Source organism: Hemicordylus capensis, chromosome 12 (genome assembly GCF_027244095.1).
Source record: "Hemicordylus capensis ecotype Gifberg chromosome 12, rHemCap1.1.pri, whole genome shotgun sequence".
In the NCBI taxonomy this organism is placed as follows: Eukaryota; Metazoa; Chordata; class Lepidosauria; order Squamata; family Cordylidae; genus Hemicordylus; species Hemicordylus capensis.
This window is the reverse complement of record NC_069668.1, coordinates 6,400,719-6,421,828: the sequence shown is the minus strand read 5'-3', so window position 1 is coordinate 6,421,828 and position 21,110 is coordinate 6,400,719. Positions and strand designations below refer to the sequence as shown.

At 51.0% G+C, this 21,110-nt stretch overlaps 1 protein-coding gene across 2 annotated transcripts in view; it reads right to left on the bottom strand.

The window, feature by feature from the left end:
* Window positions 1–21,110, bottom strand: part of LOC128336215 (ras GTPase-activating protein 4-like) — a 78,718-nt gene that overhangs the window by 12,609 nt on the left and 44,999 nt on the right. For both annotated transcript variants that reach the window (XM_053275542.1, XM_053275541.1), the window contains exons 5-13: window positions 18,961–19,093; window positions 15,431–15,512; window positions 15,149–15,283; window positions 13,325–13,416; window positions 11,480–11,597; window positions 10,675–10,828; window positions 9,803–9,867; window positions 9,192–9,304; window positions 131–323 (exon numbers count right to left, since the gene is read on the bottom strand). In XM_053275542.1, the coding sequence (XP_053131517.1) occupies window positions 131–323; window positions 9,192–9,304; window positions 9,803–9,867; window positions 10,675–10,828; window positions 11,480–11,597; window positions 13,325–13,416; window positions 15,149–15,283; window positions 15,431–15,512; window positions 18,961–19,093 (1,085 nt within the window). The remainder of the gene's footprint in view (window positions 1–130; window positions 324–9,191; window positions 9,305–9,802; window positions 9,868–10,674; window positions 10,829–11,479; window positions 11,598–13,324; window positions 13,417–15,148; window positions 15,284–15,430; window positions 15,513–18,960; window positions 19,094–21,110) is intronic.

The following is a 21,110-nucleotide window of genomic DNA, read 5'->3' as shown; positions in this document are numbered from 1 at the left end:
CGTTCACATGTCGTCTCCCATCCGAATGGAAATGAAGGCAGACCCTGCTTAGCAAAGGGGACTATTCATGCTCGCTACCACCAGAGCCACGCTGCTCCTCGTCCTCCTCCGATGATGGTGGTGAACTAACCTGGTCTTTATCTTCGGGAAATTGCTCCCCAACCCTTTTGAAAAGCTGCCGGAAGACGGCGCGTATCAGAGCAGGGCATGTCTTGACGGACTTGGCGATGGCGGCTAGCAGGTCGGTCAGGTAAGATTTCAGCAGCTCGGCGCTTTGCTGGAGGAGATTGCTCTCACTGTGGATCCGATGGAGACTGGAGCACCTGCCCAGGGAGGCATCGTCGGCAGAGCGTAAGCGTGGTGTAGTGGTTAGAGTGCTGGACCGGGGAGGCCTGAATTCAAATCCCCACTCAGCCATGAAACTCACTGGGTGACTCTGGGCCAGCTACTTATCTCTCAGCCTAACCTACCTCACAGGGTTGTTGTGAGGATAAACATAGCCATGGACACTGCTCTGGGCTCCTTGGAGGAAGAGTAGGATATAAATGTAAGTAAATAAAATAAAATCCCACCCCCACCATGTCAGCCTTTGGCATCTCCCCCTTTTACTCTCTTGGCCACCTACTCTGACTTTTAAGCAGGAGTAAAACCAGAGTCAGGCTTGGCTCTTAGAAAATGGCAGTGCCCCTGAGCATGTACCAAGAGCATTCCCTTGATCACTGAGGAAATTTTTCTCCCTCTCGCCCAACACTAGAACCAAGCGTCATCCCAAGAAATGGGTTGCCAGGAAATTTAAGACCCACAAAAGGAAGCACTTCTCCACACAGCAGAGGAATAATCTGTGGAACTCTCTGCCACAGGATGTGGTGATGGCCACCAGCTTGGATGGCTTCAAAAGGGGCCTAGACAAATTAATGGAGGACAGGTCTATCAGTGGTTAGTAGTCTTGATGGCTATAAGCAATCTCCAGGCTCAGAGGTAGGATGCCTCTGAATCCAAGTTGCAAAGGAGCACAGCAGCAGAAGAGAGGGCATGCTCTCATCCCTTGCCTGTGGGCTCCCCAGGGTCATCTGGTGGGCCACTGTTAGAAACAGGATGCTGGACTAGATCAGTTTGGGCCTGATCCAGCAGGGCTGTTCTTATGATATGTACATAAGCTCTTTTTAAAAAACAAATTATCCATGCTGCAAACTGTCTGGTCATGAACACTGTCAATAAAACAATTCTCTTCCAGCTCATTCTCCCCATGTGTTTCTGAGCTGCTTGATCATCTTACCCGCTTCACCTCTCCCTGTTTTTACAGCTGCTGCTTGCTTTTATTGTTACTGTGGTGGTGTTGGATTTTAAATTTTTCTGTGTTAGCCACGCTGAGTTCTAGTGAAAAAAAGGTGGAGTTTACATTTCCAAATAATTCAAAACCTCATTTCTATAATTCTACTGAGGCAGACTCTAAAGCAGGGGTGGCCAAACTGGGCCCTCCAGATCTTGTTCAACTACAGCTCCCATCATCCCCAGATACAACAGAGCTAGGGATGAGGGCCAAGTTTGCCCACCCCTGGTCTAAAGAAGTTGATACAAACTTGCAGCTTGAGGGTGGGCTGGAGTGGGGAAATAAGAAAGACTGCTCATTTGGTCCTTTGCATGGATCCTGCCAGTCTGTGTAGACAATACTGAGCTAGCTAGACCAAGGGTCTGACTCAGTATATGGCAGCTTCCTCTGTTACTATGATGGTGGACTATTTTAACATCTGGAAGAGCCCCTGGGCAGCACTCTCGGAGGAGGCTGTGTGTCATTTCCACACTGATCTCAGCAGTAGCTAGATGACATTTGGATCGTGTGTGTATGCATATCGGGGCAACCAGCGGGATAGCAACTTTGAAGTGGGCTCGGGGACATGGAGTGAAGATGGCCCACGGCCTCCGCTTTTCCCTGGCTCCCCAGGTCTTTGCTGCAGAAGAACTCTAGGGGGTGAAAAGCAAAAGCCTCTTACTTGCTCCTGTGCAAACAATATCCCACACTCTGATCAGGTGCCAGGGAATCAGGGAGGTGGTGTGTGTCTGTGTGTGTGTGTGTGTGTGTGTGTGTGTGTGTGTAGAGACAAGAGTGGGCTGGAAGGTAAACCCACCATGGATCCAGGGACCATAAGCCGTGGTTACCGTAAGGGTGGTTCTCACGACTATTACTAGATAGGAGACGCCTCCTACCCTGGTTCAGAAACGGAGCATTGGTTACTCAGCGTGAAGGCTTCTTCTGGTTGCTGCTGTCAAGGCATCTCATTGGGTTATCCTCGTCACGTGCTCCTGGGCAGGACTATGCAAATTCTACTTAGAAAAAACAGTCCTATATAGCCCTGACGGGGATAACTCCGCCCCAGTTCTTATAGGCCAAGTAAGCAATGCAGAACGAATAACAGGTAGAAAAAACATCAGATAATACCAGAAGGAAATAACAGTTTACCAGAACAGAAGGGGCGGACTAGGGAGAACCCTGTCCCCCTAGATTAAGAAAAGGTTCCCCCGGAGAAGAGCAGCAAGCACTAAGCAGCAGGGTGGGCTGAGATGCCTTGACAGCAGCAACCAGAAGAAGCCTTCATGGTGAGTAACCAATGCTCCGTTCTCGGTTGCTGCTATCAAGGCATCTCAAGGAGATATCAAGGAGCCCCTGGTGGTGCAGTGGTAAAACTGCCGCCCTGTAACCAGAAGGTTACAAGTTCGATCCTGACCAGGGGCTCAAGGTTGACTCAGCCTTCCATCCTTCCGAGGTTGGTAAAATGAGTATCCAGAATGTTGGGGGGCAATATGCTAAATCATTGTAAACCGCTTAGAGAGCTTCCAGCTATAGAGCGGTATATAAATGTAAGTGCTATTGCTATTGCTATCTCATTGGGACATACCCAAGCAGTACGTCTCCATGTCCGGGAGGGAACCACCAGCTGCTCTACTCCTGGGGAAGGACCCTTTGAAGTACTCGCCTCCCAAACGCCACTTGGGCGGAGGCATACAAGTCAAGTCTATAATGCTTTGTGAATGTGGATGGATTTTTCCATACTGCCGCCTTGCAAATTTCCTGAACGGAAGCATTAGTAGCAAAAGCTGCCGAGGCAGCCGCGGACCTGGTGGAGTGTGCCCAGATGTTAACAGGTGGGGGCGTCTTCAGTGTCTCGTATGCCAGAGCAATACACGCCCTAATCCACCTGGCTATAGACCTAGAGGAGACAGCTTCACCCATGGAGGTTGGTAGTTAAGAGATGAACATAGTGTCCGTTTTACGGAAACTTGCCGTTCTTTTAATGTACTGTCTCAAGCATCGTCGTACATCGAGCTTGTGCCAAAGTTTTTCTCGTAGGTGCACAGGATGTGGACAGAATGATGGTAGGGAAGTGTCCTGCGCGATATGAAATTGTGACACGACCTTTGGGAGAACGAATGGGTCTGGGATCAGACGAACAGAGTCCTGGGAGAATACACAGTACGGCTTGTGTACTGACAATGCCCTCAGTTCAGACACCCTTCTGGCTGAGGTCAGCGCCACCAAGAAAGCCAATTTTAGGGAGAGAAGTCTCAGTGAGATTGACCGGATAGGTTCAAACGGTGCCCCTTGTAATGCTCTCAGCACGAGATTCAAGTCCCACGATGGAAAGCGATGGACTATGGGAGGTGAAAACAAGGTGGCTCCCCGCAAGAAGCTTTTCAATAGGGATTGACCCTTTAAAATTGTAGAGGAATCCTTTGCCATCATTGGTAGCAATGATGCCGCCTGCCTTTTTAGGGTGTTAGGTTTCAACCCCTTGTCCAGTCCATCCTGCAAGAATTGTAAAAGGTGGTTAAGTGAGGTGCAGCCACTGGGCACTTGGTGTTTCCGTAACCATCGAAGAAACATCCGCCACGTATATTGGTAGATTCGGTTCGTAGACGCACGCCGAGAGGCCAGAATGGTGTCAGTTACCTTCTAAGAGATGCCCTGTGCGAGCAGCCGGCTCCGCTCAGTCTCCAAGCAGCTAGTTGAAACCAAGCCGGATTGGGATGTTGCACTGGTCCCTGAAGCAGAAGGTCCGGCCTCACTGGAAGGTGCCATGGCCGGTCCACTGCCATGGCTATTAACTCTGTGAACCACGGTCTTCTTGGCCAATAGGGGGCCACCAGAATGACCTCTGCCTCTAGAATTCTGACTCTTCGCAGGACTCTCGTAAGAAGGGGAATCGGAGGGAACACATATAGGAGGCCGCTGGGCCAATTGCAGGATAGGGCGTCTGTCCCCCATGCCGACCGGCAGGGAAACCTGGTTATGAAGTTTTTCAGTTTCGTGTTGAGAGGAGTCGCGAAGAGGTCTGCCTCCGGGCGGTCCCACTTGGATGCCAACTGATCAAAAACTTGATTGTTCAGTGACCACTCCCCCGGGAGCAGATCCTCCCTGCTCAACCAGTCCGCAATGGAGTTCAAGTCCCCATTGACATGATGCGCTGAAAGAGAGCCGAGGTGACTCTCCGCCCATGACAGAAGCAGTAGTGACTCCTGGAATAGGGACTTTGAGCGTGTTTCCCATTGCCTGTTCACATGAGCCTTCGCAGTGGTGTTGTCCGTCTTGATCAGTACATCTTTTCCTTGGACTGTCGGTTGAAGGTGCTGCAGGGCGAGCCGGATGGCTCTCAGTTCCAGCCAATTTATAGAATGGGATTGTTCCTGCTCGTCCCATTTCCCCTGGACCGAGTGCTGGAGGCAGTGGGCTCCCCAGCCCCTGTTGCTGGCATCTGTTGTAACGATCAATTTCGGGAATTCCAGGAAACGTTTCCCCACGGACAAGTTCTGAGGGCGGCCCCACCACTGTAGGGACATCCTGGCCTTGGACGAGAGGTGGACCGAGATGTTCCGCTTCCTGGAGATGTAGCTCTGGAAGTCCAGGAGGAACCACTGTAGCTCTCTCAGATGAAACCTCGCCCACGGGACCGCCTCCAAGGTCGAGACCATGAGGCCCAGAAGTCGGGCTAATGCCAGGATCGGGGACTTCCACGCTAGAAAGGCTAGTCTCGTTTCCAAAATGATGGACTGGATCCTGTCCTCCAGAAGGTAAACACGGCCCCTCATTGTGTCTATAATCACGCCCAGATGACGGATCCTATGTGTAGGTGTCAGGTGGCTCTTGGCTGTGTTGATTAGAAACCCGTGTAGTCCTAGGGTTGATAGTGTCATTTCTAGGTCTCTTTTTGCCACGTCTGGGGGGCCTGATTTCAGAAGGAGATCGTCCAGGAACCCAAAAACATGTACCCCTTGAAGGCGCAGGTGTGCCAGGACGGGCGCTAGGACCTTGGTAAAGACCCTGGGCACCAATGAGAGGCCGAACGGAAGGGCCCTGTACTGGTAATCCCTCCCCGCGTACTTGAACCGGAGGAAGCGCCTGCTCTCTGGATGGATGGGACCATGGAGATAGGCCTCCTTTAAGTCTATCGAAGAGAGCAGGTCCCCTTGCTGTAATGCCTCCAATATTGAGCGAAGGGACTCCATCTGAAACTTGCGCGCCTTCACGTACCTGTTGAGGTGTTTCAGGTCGAGAGCTGCTCTGCGGGAGCAGTCCTTTTTGGGACAGTGAACAGAATAGAGTAAACTCCTTTCCCCTCTTGACCGGTTGGAACGCGTTCTATCGCCCCAATGTCCAGAAGATGTTGAATGACGACGGACATTTCCGCGTGTTTGGTAGAACAGCGTGAACGTGGGGTGGGTAGGAACCTTGGGCGAGGAAAGGAGCTCAGTTCTATTCTGTATCCCGATTTTATTAAGTCCAAAACCCAGGCATCTGTAACGGTCTGGGACCACTTGGTGAAGAATCTGGCGAGTCAACCCCCAAGGAGAGGGACTTCTGAGTCAGAATTGGGGCTTCCCTTGTTGCTTTCCCTGCGTGTTGGTCGTACGATTGTTGGCTTTCCTGACGTTGAACCACTGTCGGGGCCACGACCCCCTGGAACCCCGAAAGTCCTGATTCCTTCCCCTAAAGGAGGGGCAAAAGGAGCGAAATGGTTGGAAGTTCCGTTTGAAGGGTGCCTTATCAGGTTTCCGAGGCGCGGAAGGCATGGTCTTCTTTTTGTCCTTAGATTCCACTAGGATATTTTCAAGGACAGAATCTCCAAATAGCTTGGAGCCGTCGTATGGTAGGGTGGAAAGGTTGGTATTTGAAGCAGAATCCGCATGCCAGGCCTTAAGCCACAGGTGGCATCTGCCTATGACGGATGCCGCTGAAGCTCTAGAAGAATAGCGGATGGAATTGAGAGACGTGTCAGCTATTAGGGCCTGCGCCCGTTGCAGTTTTAGTAGCTGCTGTCTAAGTCGGCCGGATTCGGGAGGTGTGTCATCCAAGAGGTCGTTTAGCCACAGAAGGCTGGCCCTAGCTGCTATGGAAGCCACTGCAGAGGACCAGGTAGCCAGGGATGAGTTGTCATGTACGCGGTGGAAAGCGAGCTCTGCCTTCTTGTCAGATGCATCCTTCAAGAAGCCTTCGCCGTCTCTAGGGACCAGAGAGCCGCTGCTCAGTTGTGAGATGGGTACGTTGGTGTTAGGTGTCTTCATCAAGGAAGAAGGTTCTTGTTGAAAGGAATAAAATCTGGTGGCGGACGATACTGCTTTCTTAGGTACACTCAGTGTGGCCCACTCTGCCTTGATGACTTCTGTAAAATAAGCTGGCATAGGTAGTAATAACTCATGAGGCTGTACCCTCAGGAAAACCAAATCACCTGTGGGATTTTGACTAGGCTCAGAGGGGGTCTTTGACTGTAAGCCAATGGTATGTAAAACCTTGGTCATGAGGGGGTTAAAATCTTCTGGGGTGAACAAGCACTGTGAAACCTGTGATTGTTCTTGGTCTTCAGCCCCTGACCAGTCCCCCTCAGGGCCGGGGTCCCGCTCGGGGTCCCGTCCACCCCCTTCCAGACCCACGGAGGTGTCCCTTGCATCCTCCTCCACGGGGGGGGGGGCAGGGAGAGGTGCCGGCAGCCTTTTGTCTTTTACAGGGTGTATGACTCTAGCCGTGGGTTCCCCTGATTCTTCCCCAGAAATCTCAGAGGAATGAATTGAGACAGGAGTCTTGGCAGACTTTTTGGACTTTTTTAGATGCTTTCTCTTAGATTTGGCTTTTCTTGGTGGCGGGGATGTGGAACTAGAGCCAGATGATTCCTTGGAAGAGGAAGTGGGAGGATGCCTATGCCTTCTAGAATGCTTGTGTTTTTTGGCGGGCTTAAGATGACCAATAGACTCTGCTATGGTCGCTTTGAACCAAGTTTGCCATTCGGGGGGACCTGAGCGGGAATAGGGGGTATAACTTCCTGAATCAAGGGCCCCGCCTCCCCCACCGACTGAGCCGATCTCACCAAGGCGCTGGAGGAAGACGTTGCGGTAGCGGCGGGCTCCTTTCCCGCCCTTTCTGGACAGGTGCCATCTTGGGAGTCTCGGAGATCGCTAGAGGGAGCCGCCATCTTGTGTAACTCCGCTATCTCACGAATCTCCGCCTGTGAGGGGGGTGGATCTGGGATCGGGCAGACCGTCCCTGAACGCAGCCACTTGGTTAACTCTTGAAAGAGGGAGCCCTCTTCTGCAATTCGTCGGTCTCCACCGACTACGGAGCGCTCGGCCACCAAGCTGCGCGTAAAGCGCCTCGGTCTTTCACTGCACTCTGCTCCCTCCGTAATGCCTGAGGACTCGCCACCCGAAGGAGCAATCGACCGCAGAGCCTCTCCAACTGCCTGCTCGGATGGAGGCCAGTCCGCCGAGACCGGGGCAGGGAGGATAGGAGTGCTAGATCTTGGGCTGAGCGGAGAAGCGAGAGGAGGCGGATCGCTGGGTAGCCGAGAGCGCCTGGGAAAGCGCGAGGATGGGCGTCCTGCCGGCACCAGAACGTTTACAACCTTTCCCTGCTTTTTAAAAACTCTAGCTGCATGTTCCATGCACCTATGACTGGAAAGAGGAAAAAGGGGGAGGGAGGGCAAGGGGGTAGAGAAGGCTGGGTAGCTAAGGAGACACGAGGGGGCGATAGCTAACCACAAAGTAATAATAAAGTATAATTCTTTTTTTTTTTTTTGGTAAACACTCAGTGGACAGACAAAAACACGGATGGACTGTAAGGAAAGTAATAAGAAAGAAGAAGAAAAAAGGAGAGGAAGTACAAGCCTGCTAATGAAGACAAACATGAGGAGCAGCCTGCCAGGAGCAACGCAGGACTAGAAGAACTGGGGCGGGGTTATCCCCGTCAGGGCTATATAGGACTGTTTTTTCTAAGTAGAATTTGCATAGTCCTGCCCAGGAGCACGTGACGAGGATAACCCAATGAGATGCCTTGATAGCAGCAACCGAGGTGGTGTGTGTGTGTGTGGGTGTAGAGACAAGAGTGGGCTGGAAGGTAACCCCACCATGGATCCAGGGACCATAAGCCGTGGTTACCGTAAGGGTGGTTCTCACGACTATTACTAGGTAGGAGACGCCACTGGAGGGACGCTGTGCTGGGGATGAATCGGGCCAGTTGCTCTCCCCCTGCTCAATAAAGAGAACCGCCACTTTTAAAAGGTGCCTCTTTGCTCAGTTAGCAGGGGATTACAATTTGCAAGTATTTTAGACTGGCCATAAGGGAAACTATCTTCTCAAATATTATACTCACCCATCTGGAAAAGATATCTCTTCAGTACGGAGATCAATGGGGTACTGTTGTGGATTTCGAGACTTGGCCAAAAATATATGTTTATTTTGTTTGATATTTGTATTTATTTTGTAGGTTTGTGGATTTGATTGAATAGAGGTCTTTTTTGGACTTAAACAAGATTTTGAATTCTTCAGGTTGATGCTTTGAATATTGTACACGAGGTGTCTTTATTTAGTGTGACATTAAGTTATTGTTTATCTGTTTTATATGGATCTTTTGGGGGAGTTTATCTTGGTTCTTCATTTATCCTAGTATGTGCAAATATTGTCTTCTACCCTACTGATCATTGTGAGAACAGCCCTATAATCGATGCAGCCACAAGACGCTCACTGGAACAGAGTTTCCACTGCCCTGAAAAAAGGAACCAATGATGGAGATACATTGAGCTCCCTTTGGAAAAGATTTGGGGGATCCTAAAGAAGACGCCCCAACACTCAAGGCGACAGGCCAGATTTCAGGACTGCAGATGCTGACCCCAAAAATTCAGGCAGGCAAGCAAGCCTTGCCTTCCACTTACCCAACATCTTTGCTCTCCACTTTGCTAGGATCGAGCTCAATGTGCCTCTTCTCTTCAAACATACGGTTGATGGTTGGCCCCAGGACTCTGTGGAGGTACTGCATCCCTGCTACCTGCAGAGAGCAGGTGGAGAGATTGAGAGGAGAGGAGAGGAGAGCTGGTGTGGTGGTAGCAAGCATGACTTGTCCCCTTAAGCTAAGCAGGGTCCACCCTGGTTGCATATAGATGGGAGACTAGAAGTGTGAGCACTGGGAGAGATTCCCCTCAGGGGATGGAGCCGCTCTGGGAAGAGCAGAAGGTTTCAAGTTCCCTCCCTGGCCCCCTCCATGATAGGGCTGAGAGAGACTCCTGCCTGCAACCTTGGAGAAGACGCAGCCAGTCTGTGTAGACATTACTGAGCTAGATAGACCAATGGTCTGACTCAGTATATGGCAGCTTCCTATGTTCCTATGTAAGAGGGGGGAAAGAATGGGGAAAGAGAAAGTGGGATGCATGATCAATGTGTGGGCGGACTGTTCTTTTGAGCACACACGCACAAGTACACATATACAAGCACACATGCATGAGGACACATATAGTTCCTGCCAGGAAACCACAGACCCATCCAATACCTTCAGGAAGGATTCCATTGACTTGGAGGCCAGAGAATTGCTCCGAAATAATGTGTTGGCTTCATCTGAAATGGAGAACATCAGCTGAGATTACCAAAAGTTTGTTCAATTTGGGGCTAGATTTTTTTAAAAATCCTCCTACGTTCTTTCCCATACAAATCTAACACCCGCCATTGGGAGAGAACTCTTGAGAAATGGATGAGCTGAGAAAGCATGTAAATATCAAGCTAATGATGAACCAAAGTTGCTCATCAATTCCTAATGGTACCTAATGGTGCAGCGGGGAAGTAACTTGCCTAGCGAGCAAGAGCTTGCTGGTTCGAATCCCTGCTGGTATGTTTCCCAGACTATGGGAAACAACTCTATCGGGCAGCAGCGATATAGGAAGATGCCTAACCTAACTCACAGGGTTGTTGTGAGGAGAAACTTAACTATGTACACCACTCTGGGCTCCTTGGAGGAAGAGCGGAATATAAATGTAAAAAAGTAAAATAAAATAAAATAAATAAAATCTCATACTGCGCGGGAGATGGCAATGGTCAACCCCTCCTGTATTCTACCAAAGAAAACCACATGGCTCTGTGGTCACCAGGAATCAACACCGACTCAATGGCATAACTTTACTTTACCCTAAAGATAAGGTTTCTTTGGATGTGGACACACATTCAAAGGTCCTCTTGGGAAGACACAGTCAGTGTGGGAGCTGCTATTGCCCAGGTCTGAACGATCACATGGGGACAGGAATGTCCCCCCACACTGTATCACAGGGGTATTGGGGCCAAGATATGCCCAGGCAATGGAGAGATCATCACCCACCACCACCACCCCCAATTTGACTGTTCTCATTTCCCCTTGGATTTCCAGATCCTTACAGGTTTTGTCCAACTCTAGCTTGAAGAACAGGTCCAAGAATTCTTTGGCTAACCCTTGGCCCAGGAAGAGCTTGACAAGGTTGATGGCAACTTCCTGCCTGCACTCGGCAGTCGTTGTCTCGTCAATCAGGGTTATTAGATGCACTTTCTTGTCCTGTTGGGAGACAAGTTCTGCAGAGGTTACAATGTGCACAGTGTTAGTAATTTAGCCACCCGGCAGGGGAGTCTAGAATGTAGCTCACAAAAGACCAGTCTGGGTTGCAGAGGCTAAAGCATGGCTCGGAATCTCTCTCTGGCTCAGGCTGGAGGCTGCCGACACTACAGATGACGTACGTTGTCTTCCAGCGGCTAACTGCAAACTGTAGACGTGCTTTATAGTCCAAGCTGATAACTCTCAGCTGGCAGGGATTCAAGGCTTATCAGCCCTCTGCAAGAGGCGTTGACTCCTCCTGATGGGTTCCAGCTGCGCGTGCCGTCTCGTGACCCGTCTTTGCTGTAGAGTCAGTTGGGGTTGCCTGCACAACTCATCCTCCGGTTCGTCAGTCCCTGTCTCTGCTGCCTCAGACTGCTGTGCCTGCTCTGGGACATCAGCCAGACCTGCCTCAGCCATCTCAGGCCCCCCTGCATCGGCTGGAGGGCTGTGAGCATCCCCTTTCTCCTCGCTATTTGAGACCAAGGGCATGACACAGAGGCCTCTTGGAAGAGGGAGAAAGAAATCCGATTCGGGGGTGTGTGTGCAAATATTTGAGGGCATGGGCCTCCTGGGCACCCAAAGTGAGTTGAAATAAATGGGTGACAGTCTCACCTGTGCGCCCGCTCGGACTTCCTGGCACAGCAGTTGGACCAGAGGCTGGTAGTGGCTGGCTGGGAGGACCGTCTCATCCCGAAGCTGCACCTGGAGGTGTAAGGAGCCCAGGTTGCCTCTGAAACGGCAGGGAAGACAGATTCACGTGGCAGAGGGGTCATGTGACCTGGATATGCCCTTTCCAGATTCCAGAATGGGTTGGAGAGCCCTTGCCGGCATCAACCCATCCTCTTTGTGCAAACCTGCCAACATGTCACAGATGAAAATAGGAACATATCTGTCACACTCGTACATTTTAAGGCTTGGGCCCCAGGTACATTAGGGACTGCCTGTCCCCAACTGAATCTACCTACCTGACTAGATCAGCTGGGAAGGCTCTGCTCCACGTGCTGATGCTTGCTGAGGCCCTTTTGTCGGGCACGGGGGACAGGGCCTTCTCAGTGGTTACCCCCAGGCTGTGGAACTCGCTCTCTGCTGAGACCCTCTGTGGCTCCCTCTTTAGGAGGAAAGTTAAGACTGCCTTTTTTATCCAGGCTTTTATGAGCTGGTCCTTTGCTCTGTTTAAACTTTTAGCTGTATTTTATTTTTATTATTTAAGATAATATTTTAATTGTGTTATTTAATTGTTTTTGTCTTTATAACCACCCTGAGATCTTAGGACGAAGAGCAGAATATAAATGTAAATATAAATAAATAAGGCTGGTTCGCACAACCGACAGCTGAGTAGGAGGAGTGTCCAGCTAGGCTCCAAGCCTCGCGCGTGCTTCCAAGAGAGGCTGTGTGTCGGCAAAAATCAAGATAGGGGGAGGGGGAAGTGATTGTGTGCTAGCCACAGCCTGCGTAGGACAGTGGAGAGCGAGTTTTTCCTCGGCCCTCGATACGGTACTGTGTACCATGATACGGGTTCCTGACTTGGCTAGGATTCCAACCTTCTGTCTTCATCTAGGGAAGTATGAAAATAAGCTGGTTCACACGATATTTAATAGGGTAAATCTACCCCCATGTTGTGATTGTGTGCTTGGAAAAAGCAAGGTGCTGGGGTGGGGGCGGATCGTCTACGAGGCTCGAGCTGGGTAAGAGGGCTTTTCCTCCTCCTGCATTCAGAGATGGAGCTCATCTACCCGGTGGGAGGCTTGCTGGTGATTGCTGCTGGCGCCTCCTATGTTGTTTCCCCCTTGCACACGACTGCAAAACGGGAGTGTTCACAGCTCCTGAAACCGGGTCGGGCAGTTTATTAAAGATCGTGTGAACCAGGGATTCTCACCGTTGTGTCCCCAGATGGTACTGGACTTCCAACTCCCATAATCCATAACCAAAGGCCACTGGGGCTAGGGATTATGGGAGCTGAAGTCCAATAACATCTGGGGACCCAACGGTGAGAATCCCTGGTGTAAACTAGCCTATGGAGGAAGAGTGATTATGGGGCACGGGGCAAAGAAGGGAAGGAGGAGTTATTGTCATTTGTCAACAGTTAGCAGTTACCCCTGCTAACTGGGCAAAGAGGCACCTTTTACCATGGTGATTCTCTTTATTTAGCAGGGGGAGAGCAACTGGCCCTCTCCACCCCCAGCACAGTACCTCCAGTGGCTGTTGTTGGTGTCTACCTTATGTTTCTTTTTAGATTGTGAGCCTTTGGGAGACAGGGTTCCATCTCATTTGTTTGTTATTTCTCTGTGTAAACCGCCCTGATCAATTTTTGGAAGGGCGGTATAGTAACGGAATAAATAATAATAAATAATCATAACAGGGAACGGAACCAGAGGAGTCACAAGGGTGATTCAACTCCTTGCTTCTCCCTTCGAGATCAGGACATCAGGTGCGCCGCTTCAGGATACGGAAACTCACTCGTCCTGGCTTGGCTTAGATTTGTCTGATTGGAGCAGAAACCACCCTTCTTCTCGCCGGACAGTCTGCAGCCCTTCTACGCTGAATACCACCTGCAGGAGAGAAAAAGGAACTCTATAAGCGCCACCCACATTTTTCAGATGCCCTTCTTCAGGCAGGCAGACACACACACACCTGTCGGCAGGTAGAAATTGACAGGTAGGGCCTAACATCACAAAAAGAGTCCTGCTGGACCAGATTGAAAAGATCAGTCTAGGCCAGAATCCTCTTTTCTACAGAGGCCAACTGAGGAAGGACCATAGTTCAGGGGAAGGAAGAGCACCTGCTTTTCATGCAGATGGCCCCAGGTTCAAGCCCTAGCTACATCTCCCAGTAAGGCTGGGGTTGGGAAATACCTGTCTGAAACCCTGGAGAGTTGCCGCCAGACAGAATAGGCCTGGGGGGCAGGCAAGCTTGGCTCTCCAGCTGTGACTGAACTACAACTCCCAGCATCCCCAGCTACAATGGCTGGGGATGCTGGGAGTTGTAGTTCAGTCATATCTGGAGGAACCCTGGTGGGGAGCCACTGGTTTAGAGGAAGGCTGTGGCAGAGACTAGCCACCTAATGTACAAGGTTTGGGTTATAATAACCTCTAAAGCCCTAAACAGCTTGGGCCCTGGGTATTTAAGAGAATGTCATCTTTGCTATGGACCACACCGCCTATTGAGATCATCTGGAGAGGTTCATCTGCAGTTGCCACTGGATCGTCTGGTTGCTACTCAGGGCCAGGCCTTCTCCGTTGCTGCCCCGAGGCTTTGGAACACACTTCCTGCTGAAATAAGAGCCTCCCCATCTCTGACAACTTTCAAAAGGGCAGTCAAGACACATTTGTTCACCCAGGCTTTTAATGAGATACTGTTTTCATTGTGTTTTAATAGTTTTAACTTTTAAAATTTAATGGTTGAAATGTTTTAATCTTTTTATTGGTTGTTTTTATTATCTTGTCAGTCGCCCAGAGAACTTGCGTTTTGGGCGGTATAAAAATATGTTAAATAAATAAATAAAAATAAAGAATGGCGCAGTGGGGAAATAACCCGCCTAGGGAGCAAGAGGTTGACTGTCCAAATCCCCGCTGGTATGTTTTCTAGACTATGGGAAACTCCTCTATCAGGCAGCAGCGATATAGGAAGGTGCTGAAAGGCATCATCTCATGCTGCGCGGGAGGAGGCAATGGTCAACCCCTCCTGTATTCTACCCAAGACAACCACAGGGCTCTGTGGGCGCCAGGAGTTGACACGGACTCATTGGCGCAACTTTACTTTCCTGTGGCAGAGCATCTGCTTTGCAGGCAGAAGGCCCCAAGTTAAATCCCTGCCATCTCCAGGTAGGGCTGAGAGAGACTCCTGCCTGGCTGCAACCTTGGAGAGCTGCTGCCAGTCAGTGTAGACAATACTGAGCTGGATGGACCAAGGGTCTGACTCAGTAGATGGCAGTTCCAATGTAACCTGATCCGAGTAGCTGACAAGCTGGGCTTGAAGACAGTAACCCTCTCCCACCGGTATTTCCCCTCCCTAGAAACTGATATTTAGAAGCATGCTGCCTCTGAACATGGAGGCTCCAGAGCAGTGTTCGCTCTAACAGGGATGCCCAGACATTGTTGACTACAACTCCCATAATTCCCAGCCAAAGGCCATTGCAGCTGGGGATGCTGGGAGTTGTAGTCAAAATCCTTGTTAGAGGGAATACTGCTCTAGAAGAAACCCAGAGATAAAGATCTCACACCCATTCTTTTCCTGCATCTCTCTCTCTCTCTCTCTCTCTCTCTCTCTCTCTCTCTCTCTCACCTTCCCCAAAAAGTCGTTCCTGCTGACAAGATCCCAGTCCCAAACTTCGACAACACAGAGCTTCTCCAGTGCCGATTCATCCAGGTCAAACTCAAAGGTCTCATTCCATCTTGGGTAGCAGGATTTTTTGACCACCTGTAGGAAGGTCTGCACGTTAGGAGCCACTTGAAGGGATTTGGAAAAGGATTTCCCAACATGAAATGGCTCAGCGTTTCAAGTTTCATTGGGCACCACCAAACACGGAGACGTCATCCCCTGCCCCTAGCTGGACTCTCGACTCACAGAGGTTTCCTGGGTCTTGCCGTTGTACCGGACTCTGACAAAAGGATCAGAGGCCCCATTCCGGTCTTTCCGAGCCAAATTCCTGGAAAGAAAAAGGGGATAAGAAGAAAGGAATCTGGGTTAACGTGCCATGGTGTCACTGCAGCCTAACCAATATGAAAAAGCTTTGTTTTGTTTATTTATTTGTTTGTTTGTTTGTTCTATTTTTAGACCGCCCTTACAAAATAGCTCAGGGCGGTTCACAAACATCAAAGACCCTTTAAAACAATTTAAGAGCACTGGAAGGCCAGGCCGAACAGGTACACAATGGACAATGGACTCAAGTTCATTGGTTCTAGGAGAGGCATTCCCTCCTGTGATCTCCTGGAAGAGGTATTCTCTCTTGTGTGTGAGAAATGGGGAAGGCCTCTTCTGAGATGGCACATACCATCTGCAGTTTTGATAAGCACATGTACCAATATATATTAGACAGTTCACACAACCATAAACTGGACAGGAGATCAATCCTGCTCAGTTCTGAGATCCAGACACACTCCTGGTTTTCTATGGTGAGTAAGGTAAAATTAAAAATAAGGTTGGAGGCAGGGAGCTTGACTGTCTGTCAAGCTCCAGCTGGGTAGGGCAATTTCCCCGCCTACCTCGTTCAGAAGCTGGGGATGGAAACTGGGTAGGGTGCTCTTGTCCTACCTAGCTGGGACTTGAAGGACGATCAAGCTTCCCACCTCTGACCTTGTTTTTATCTAACACATGACTGCAAACCAGGAGCAGCAATGGTGAGTATGACTTTTAAAAAAAATTACACCCTCTAACACCCCTCAACCCGTCTGGGGAGTTCGGCTCGACCTCGAGCCGAACCGGGCTTGGTCTGACTGGAGAGCGAACCCTCGAACTGACTCGCACATCCCTCCTACCCAGCTGGGACTTGATGGACAATCAAGCTCCCTACCTCTGACCTTGTTTTTACTTATTCTTAGAATGCCGCACAGGTTCGGAACCCCCGTGTTCAAATGCGGAGGCAGCTTTAAGGACAGGGGAAGATGCACTTACACACACACATGCCGCCGCGCGGCCTTATTTTTACCTAACTCACGGCTGCAAACTGGGAGCTTGCCCATCTCCCCAAACTGGGCCAGACTCATCTCCGGCCCAGCTTATGGCCATGTGAACAGCCCTATTAAAAATTCCTCTGGATTCAAAGCACCTTCTTTGTTGAAGTTCTTTTGTTAAGGAGTCATCTAGGCAATTAATCAAATGCTGCAGCCCTAAGCATTAATCACGTCTACTTTTGGGCACAACAATTTTTTGGTGCTTTCTAAGCAACATTAATGCTCATTGGTATGCGTGATGGATTGCTGATCTGACCAGGCATCGCAGTGGCTTTGTTCCTCAGCCTCTTGGCTTCTCCTTTTCGAGGAACAGGACGGTTCATTCCCTTCCATCAGTCAACTGAGTGCTTATGATTATCGAGCTATGAATGCCGGGGAGGCTCAGAATATTCCTTGAGGCTTTGTTGGTCCTCAATGGCTGGTGAGAGCCGAAAAAGGCCAGGAATGACAAGCCTGATGTGGGGGCATTGTGACTCATGGAGGTGAGTGGTGGGTGAGGAAAGGATCCCACACCAATTCTCAGCAGCTCTCCCTGAGCAGTGCCTGTTTCCACACAAGCTTTAAGGAGGCAGATGGCACAGGCTCCATGTCTCAGGACCTCAATTTTTGGCCACGGGTACCATCCCATGCCACCTTAAGTGGCACAGCAGGGAAATGCTTGACTAACAAGCAGAAGGTTGCCGGTTCAAATCCCCGCTGGTACTATATCGGGCAGCAGCGATCTAGGAAGATGTTGAAAGGCATCATCTCATACTGCGCGGCAGGAGGCAATGGTCAACCCCTCTGTATACTACCCAAGACAACCACAGGACTCTGTGGTCGCCAGGAGTCGACACCAACTTGACGGCACACTTTACCTTTTACCATGCCAAGGGACAAATACGAATACGACAAATATTTATATACCAGTTTTCAACAAAAGTTCCCAAAGATGTTAAAGGATGGATGGATGGATGAATAAAATGTCTCCCTGTCCCCAAAGGGCTCACAGTTCTAAAAAAGAAACAAGACAGACACCAGCAACAGCCACTGGAGGGATGCTGTGCTGGGGATGGAGAGGGCCAGTTGCTCTCCCCCTGCTCAAGAAAGAGAATCACCACTTTGAAGACTGCCTCCCCACTTTGCTCACTGAGCAGGGGCCAAATGCTCACAGTACTTTTTGGCAACATCTAGCCCCACCAGAGAAGGAAAAGAGGCGATAGGATGGTTGCATGCACAGCTTTCTCTGTATGATCACTCCTCCTTTATCCCTAACCCCAAACCATCAGGGTCAAATAGCAGTCATTTTTGCACAGTGGAACAATAACCAAATGGTTGTCCTCTCTCCATTGGGGTGGAGCCACCATTGAGCGAACGGGTTCAAAGAACCCAGACCGACACCCCTCAGGGGCCATGCCTTGCACCCCTGACACGCCCCCTGCATGTGACATCAGATGCAGGGGGCGTGGCTAACTGCTCCCTGCGTCAGACGCTGGCGCAGGGGGCGGGGCTAGGGGGGCCACAGCGGCGGGCCAACTCCAGGCTGCCATTGGCCTCCCTCTGCACATGCTCTGCATGGAGTCGTCTTTGGAGGACTTTCCTGCCCATTTTCATTTCCATTCCTCTGAGAAAAATCAATGACATTTTATCGATGTTTTTGTGTTTTAAAAACAGTTTAAAACTTTTAAAATGCCATTGCAAATGCAGCCACTGAAGGCCCGATGGCAGTGGTGTAGGGAGGCTGGTAGCGGCCCCGGTTCAGCCCACCGCCAACAGCCCCCCATGCTGCGTCCCTTGCGCCTGACATCAGACCCAGCGTCAGAGAGGCTGGGGAGATGCCCTGTTTAAAATTATAATGATGTTTCTCTCCATTTATTTTGGCCTCCTTTTATTTCTCAGGGCTGCAGAACCCTCGGCCCTCCGGGAGATGCTGGACCAATTCCTATCACCCCTGATGATTGGCTACTGTGGATGGGGATGATGGGAGTTGGAGTCCAAACTCCAAACTCGGGAGGAGGAGCAGGTCTTGTGGTAGCAACCATGAGTTGTCGCTTGCTAAGTAGGGTCCACCCTGGTTTACATTTGGATGGGAGACTACATGTGTGAGCACTGTAAGATATTCCCCCTTAGTGGATGGGGCCGCTCTGGGAAGAGCACCTGCCTGCTTGCATGCAGAAGGTTCCAGGTTCCCTCCCTGGCAGCATCTCCAAGACAGAGCTGAGAGAGATTCCTGCCTGCAACCTTGGAGAAGGTGCTGCCAGTCTGTGCAGACAATACTAAGCTAGATGGACCAAGGGTCTAACTCAGTATATGGCAGCTTCCTATGTCCCTATGTAAACACAGCTGGAGGACCCAAGTTCGATGTGCAGCCTTCAGTCTTTCTCTGGCCTCCCTTTCAGAGAAGCCAAATGTCCTGTATCTCCACCTCTGTGTCTCCAGTCTTACCTGGCGTCAAACACCCTGCAACGCAGCCGCTTCCTCGCCCCATCGCTGTCCACGATTTCAATCTGGAGGTGGATTTCTCCCTGCACTTCCTCGTTGGGTTCGATTTCGGCAAGGTTCAGCCACCCGCTGTAGCCTGAGAACAGGAAAACAGGGGGCGACTTGTTCAGTGTAGGGGCAAGAGTGGTCTACCTGGCAGGGGTGCTGCAAAGTCAGGCAGGAAGATAAGAGGATAAAAACTTGCATGACATCCCAGGGTCGGACCAGGCTGCCCCCCTGGGACTCACCTTGCCCTCCTGTGCCAGGAGCTCAGTGCTTCAAGGGTACCCTCTAGCCTGCAGTACTAGCATGTCTGAGCATTCCATCTGCTGACCCCAAAGAGCCAATCCCTGGCCACCAGCCCCTATAAAGCCCTATAAAGCGCCTGCTTCTCAGTCTGAGTTCTCTGGTGTGAGGGGTCTGCCGAAATGCCTACTCGCTTGGCTTACTCACTTGCCTTGTGGTCGGAGCACCACGAACCGGCTCCCTTTGAGCCAATGGTGGGGCGGGGGTGGCTTGAAGGATGGGGGAGGGTGTCGCACACACGCACAATGTGCACACACCTGCCCACGATACGCCCACGCATGGCACTTCCAGTCAGTGAAACAACGGGGTGGCGAGGAAGTACGCTGCCGCCCCAACGGACTATTTATACCTAGAACTCCGGAGGGGGAAGTGCGGCGGGGTGTGTGTGTGTGGGTAAGTGCACCTTTCCCCCCGTCCTTAAAGCCACCCCCACGTTCGAACCGGTTCCAACATGGGGGTTCCGAACCTGTGCGGCGTTCTAAGAATAAATCGCCGAACCAGTTCGTGCACAGCCCTAGTTCTCCTCGCTGGATGACTGGTGGGGTCCAAGAACCTGCAGCAGACTCATTGGAGGAGGGAATGCAGAGGGTCAGAAACCCCCCTCAGAACAGCCTCCAGGGAAAGTTGCTCCAGGGACATCCCAGGGCTCATTGGCCAACTCCCCAATCACAGAGACCCCCAAAGCCCCCAACTATCCTCCAAATGGGGGACACTGGGGAGCTGCCTCCTCCAGACAGCCCCTCAAGGGAAACCCCTTGATCTACAGACTGGGGGGTGGTCACAGTCCCCTGGACCTGTTGGCATCCCGGTTAGTGTCCTCAACGCAGCGAAGTTGCCATGCCCAAGAGGAACTTGGGCAACGCTGCCGAAGAGCTTGCCTCACTGGCAGAAAGCAGCCAACAGAGGGGTCTCCTCAAGAGGAGGGCCACCAGCCAGACTCCTCGTGAATAAACTTGGTTGGTTTCAGTCTTCAGGGAAATTGCGTGGCCCTTTCCTGGGCTGGTTGCTGGTAACCACGGCTCAAGCAGGTCGGTGGCTGGTGAATTCTTATTCCAGCTGGAATCTCGAACTCCAACATTCCTGGTTTCTACCAGAAATTTACCATCTGAACCTGCATCCCAATGACCTCTGAATTGGGTCTTTTCCGCCTACGGGACTGGCCTGGAACCTCAGCTCCTGGGGGACTGTTGCCTCTGCCAGCACCAGCGGGATCTCGAACCACAGAAGGGTGAGCTCCACTGGGTGTGGTGCATGACACTGGGATGACTCTTGGGGGCGAGAGCTGCTAAGCAGGGTCTGTCTTGGGTTTGCATTTGGATGAGTGACCACATGTGGGCACTGCAAGATATCCCCCTTAGGGTATGGGATCAGGGCTCCGTGGGAGAGCATCTGCTTGCAGGCAGAAGGTCCCAGCAGGTTCAGTCCCTGGCAGCATCTCCTAGTAGGCCTGGGAGAGACTCCTGCCTGAAACCCTGGAGAGTCACTGCCAGTCAGTGTAGACAGTATGGCGCTCAATGGACTAATGGCCTGACTCAGTTGAATGCATGCCCTATGTTCTTAAAGCAGGGACAGATTCCTGCCTTAATCTCTGGAAAGATGCTGCCAGCCAGTGTAGACAAAGCAGCGCTAGATGAACCAATGGCCTGACTCCGTATAAGGCAGCTTCCTATGTCCCCTGGCACCTCTGATGCTTGTTTGCTGCTCTGCACCTTAACCCCTCCCTGTTTTGGACCCTGTACCTGCTTCTGCCCACTCTGCTTGACAGCCAACTCCCCCCAGATTCCAGTAGGGATGTGCACTGAACCTCC